This window comes from Oratosquilla oratoria, chromosome 7 (assembly GCF_046742065.1).
Source record: "Oratosquilla oratoria isolate Oo_2021 chromosome 7, ASM4674206v1, whole genome shotgun sequence".
In the NCBI taxonomy this organism is placed as follows: Eukaryota; Metazoa; Arthropoda; class Malacostraca; order Stomatopoda; family Squillidae; genus Oratosquilla; species Oratosquilla oratoria.
In genome coordinates, this window is record NC_134783.1 from 42,182,350 (window position 1) to 42,186,056 (window position 3,707).

At 40.5% G+C, this 3,707-nt stretch overlaps 1 protein-coding gene across 1 annotated transcript; it reads right to left on the reverse strand.

Moving 5' to 3' along the window:
- Positions 1-136: 136 nt before the first annotated feature.
- Positions 137-3,266, reverse strand: LOC143026795 (uncharacterized). The gene is made up of 3 exons (XM_076187570.1): positions 3,196-3,266; positions 2,872-3,031; positions 137-227 (listed from the first exon to the last, which is right to left on the reverse strand). Exons 1-3 carry the CDS (start codon positions 3,257-3,259, stop codon positions 137-139), a joined length of 315 nt encoding a protein of 104 aa, XP_076043685.1. The 5' UTR covers positions 3,260-3,266.
- Between the last annotated feature and the right edge of the window lie 441 nt (positions 3,267-3,707).

Sequence of the window (3,707 nt, forward strand, 5' to 3'; positions counted from 1 at the left end):
GTGTGTGTGTGTGTGTGTGTGTGTGTGTGTGTGTGTGTGTGTGTGTGCACCCATCCAAGGTCGAGCAAATTAATATCATTTTTGATATGGATTAAAGAGATGGTATCAAGCTTCCAATATGTGTGCATAACATGCTCTACACTACTCCATCACAAGTCAGTAATGATACTAATTTCCCACGAGCTTGGGTGGGCACGTTTAATTTACTTCGTACAGATGGCAGCAATCTTTAAATATACTCAATCACAAGTTTATTATAGTATAATTACACATGCGTCATATATTGTTTAGATAGCACAAGCGAATGAGTCAGGAAATGCAACCTGACCAAAGCATCATGGACACCATCACGCTTGTTTCGGTAGGTTCTCAAGCTGATTCACATGATTTGTAAAGGCTTGGAGGACATCATCAAGATATAAATAGGGCAAAATGTTCCTAACAGGGCGCCAAACGAGAATCAGACTAAAAGAACACAGAAGCGATCAATTCCTCCTCAAAAATGTTGTACTTCAAGGACACTTCAAGTGTCTTTTACCAACATTATAAACGGTGTACACAGCAATTATCCCCCCTCTCACGCCAACTACATAATGTATGCGGATGACATAACACAAATAATAACTTATCAAGGAAAATCGACCAAAATGGTGGCAAAGCAAACAGAAAGAGCTATCAGCTGAATCATGGAGTTTCAAAAGCAATGAAGAATAATAAAAAACAAAAAAACAAAATAAAAGTCCAAATTCGAGGTGATCCCAATTGCAAAGTTCAGCACGACACCAATAGCAGTAGGAGATGAGACTGCTGAATACTCTAAATCTGTCAAACTACTAGAACTCACAGTAACTCCGCGGGGCATACTGACCCTTGTCAGCGACAGATTAAAACAGGCAAAAGCCACCGCGGCAAAACTAAGGAGATTTAAAGCAATCCCAGAAAAAGTTAAAGTATAACCTATATGTCCGTCTCAACACTATCGAAAAACCACCTACAGAAACTACCCGCCTTTCAAAACAAGTTCCTCGTGTTTGCCAGTGGTCAAACCCCACCATTTCATGAAATAATCAAACAAGTTCCACAAAAGCACCTCTCAACATCAGGCCCCACCGTATGGTGAATCGAACTTGGGACAAATTACTTGAAGACCCCACTACCCCACAGCATCTGAACGGGAACGAACGGCAAGAAAAGGCACAGCCCCATCCATGATGGCCAAACAGTCTACCAAGAGCCCAGACACTGTCACCACAACCTGTATACATTCCATCAAACCAACCTAGTAGTTAAGTAAACTACAATGGAATTAAAGAAGAAAAGAAGGAAAAGAGAATAGGCTACCTAGCTTAGCTACTCCTAATGAATACACAAGGGGTGTCGTCCCCCTCTTTTCAGTACACACTGTCCTTCCTTTCCGACTTGAAATACGGCCACCCACCCGGCTGTCAAACTCTCTTTAATGAACTTGACTCTTTGCTATTATATATATAAAAATAAAAAAAATAAAAACAGAGGAGGCCTAGCCGTGGTACCAAACGGAAGTACGCGATGGAACTCCATGTAAATCGACCTACGTCCTACGAGACCCGAGTCGCACATAGTGCTCCCACCAGTTACTGTTTATCATAACAAAAATCACTTGCACGAAAGCCATTGCAATGTGAAGATAGAACATATATATAATCTAAAATATTGCAACTGTCATACCCAATTGCCAGGCGTCGTCCGAAGAAACCAGTCGTAACAGACGCGAGTCGTATTTATGGTTTCCCACAGTTCTTGTGCACCGTGAATCTCTAATTGCACCTGCACTTGGGCCATTGCGAGAGACGATAGAAGGGCAAACAGATAATGAAATATCCGGGAAAGAAGACAGGACGAAACACTTAGATATCTGGTGTTGGTGGAATCCAGACGCCCGAGCCTGCCCCGACCCTACCCCTACCAACTCGGGGGGGACAGGACTGGCATCATTCATAACCACCGACCGAGACTAACCGCATTGAGCCTTCTGAATGCACATCGAACGTGTTTACTCTACTTCATTTTATTCTACGTTACTATTACTTTCTTCGCCAAGACTCCTTACTGAAGGTAACTGGCGAGCCCCAAGAGAATTGCCACTCGGGGAATCCTCAGAAGGATTACTAAACCGAAGCAACAAGGGTTTTACTACTCAAACATTAGGTAGACAGTACTCTCACTGTCACTGATGAGGTTAGGGATAGGGCCCCAAGAAGGGAAGGTCCTCTCACCCAGCTCCATGGATAACACTGTACAACAAATTTCAGGATTAAGAAAAAAACATAGTTCGCATGTGCGTTTTATTATGAAGTTCAGTGTGCTGAATTCAAATTTGATAACAAAAATTTCATGCCACGTCACAATTTTTTGTAAATCGCTGTTTTAATAATTATGCAATTAATAGAGATTTCCAAGGTTCCATAAATGTATTTTGCTCCCAAAGTCAGATTAAATGTCTTCATTGTATTTATTTAATTAATATATAATGAATTGGCATGTTTGTTAGCTTTATATGATGTATTAACCTACGATATATTATTTACTTCTTCTTTTATAAGACGTCTCCACTCATTGGGTTCATAGGACAGCTCAAGGGCACTGAATAGGCCTCTGATATCATTACAATAAGTCAAGTTGTTTTCCAAAGTGAAGAAATCCTGTAGATTTGCAGAACGCTTCCTAAATACTGTAATTCGAGCTTCTTCATCCAACAGGTGCCATTGTTGCAAACGTGAGGCCAGGAGTTCACTCTGTTGCTTAGTAAGTGTTAGATCACGAACTAGATCATTGAGTTCTGGTTGGGTGATGAGGTGTGGTTTCTTATCAGATTCAAGTTGTGTCGTATACGTTGCATTTTGAGATTCTGAATCGTCTGAGTTGCTCCTGTCATCGCTTGGTAGTTCAGAGGGCGGCTGTGGTACAGGAATATCATTTGAATGTAGAACTGGGCGAATAGCAGACTGAAGATCTGGATACACGATAGATTTCTTGCCTTTTCTGTTGCGACCTGCAGGAAAATAAAATAAAATCAGACTAAAAATGGATACTATTGGTTGTGATCACGTGCAAAAATAGTGGAAGTGCAACTTATTATGTATTTCGATCTTTTTTATTGATACATCTCTTGAAAATATATATAAAAACAGTAAAAAATAAACACTGAACACCCACCTTTAATATCCGTTAAGCAGAAGTAGCAATCTGTTGAGTGGTCCTTTGGCTCCCTCCAGACCATTGGTACGCCAAACACGAGGCCAGTCCCTTTGCCTTTCACCCAGGCAGAAAGGGAACTTGTACACCTGACAACATATGTGAGGTGCCCAGCTTTTGTCCTGGTCACCCACTTTACATCCAAAGTACAGCTCATAAAGTTTCTTTACACGTTGAGTCAGTCTCTTGTATTGCCTTAATGTAACTGATCCACATATATAACAAAACTTGTCTGGCGAATTCTTGCATTCTCTAGGCATCTTAACTCTGTATCCTGTTAAGAAAAAAAACACATAGCTATGTGAAAAATTATATAAATGGTAAAAGCAACAAAAAATACCGTTCAGATAGACATTGCGGGCACTGCTATTTACGAAGAACTGGAGGGTCACAGAAAGAAACGGATGTTATATTCGTGATCTACGCAAAAAATAACTCTAGAAAAGGATAGTCTCATTTCCGTTTTTTTCATT

Bases quoted from the DNA above. Each gene is read 5' to 3' on its own strand.
- LOC143026795 (XM_076187570.1), bottom strand. From the start codon at position 3,259: ATGGTCTGGAGGGAGCCAAAGGACCACTCAACAGATTGCTACTTCTGC. The intron at 3,032-3,195 runs GTGGGTGTTCAG...ATTTTCCTGCAG, and splicing joins CTGCTTAACGGATATTAAAG to GTCGCAACAGAAAAGGCAAG. The intron at 228-2,871 runs GTATACGACACA...GTATATTTAAAG, and splicing joins TCAGAATCTCAAAATGCAAC to ATTGCTGCCATCTGTACGAA.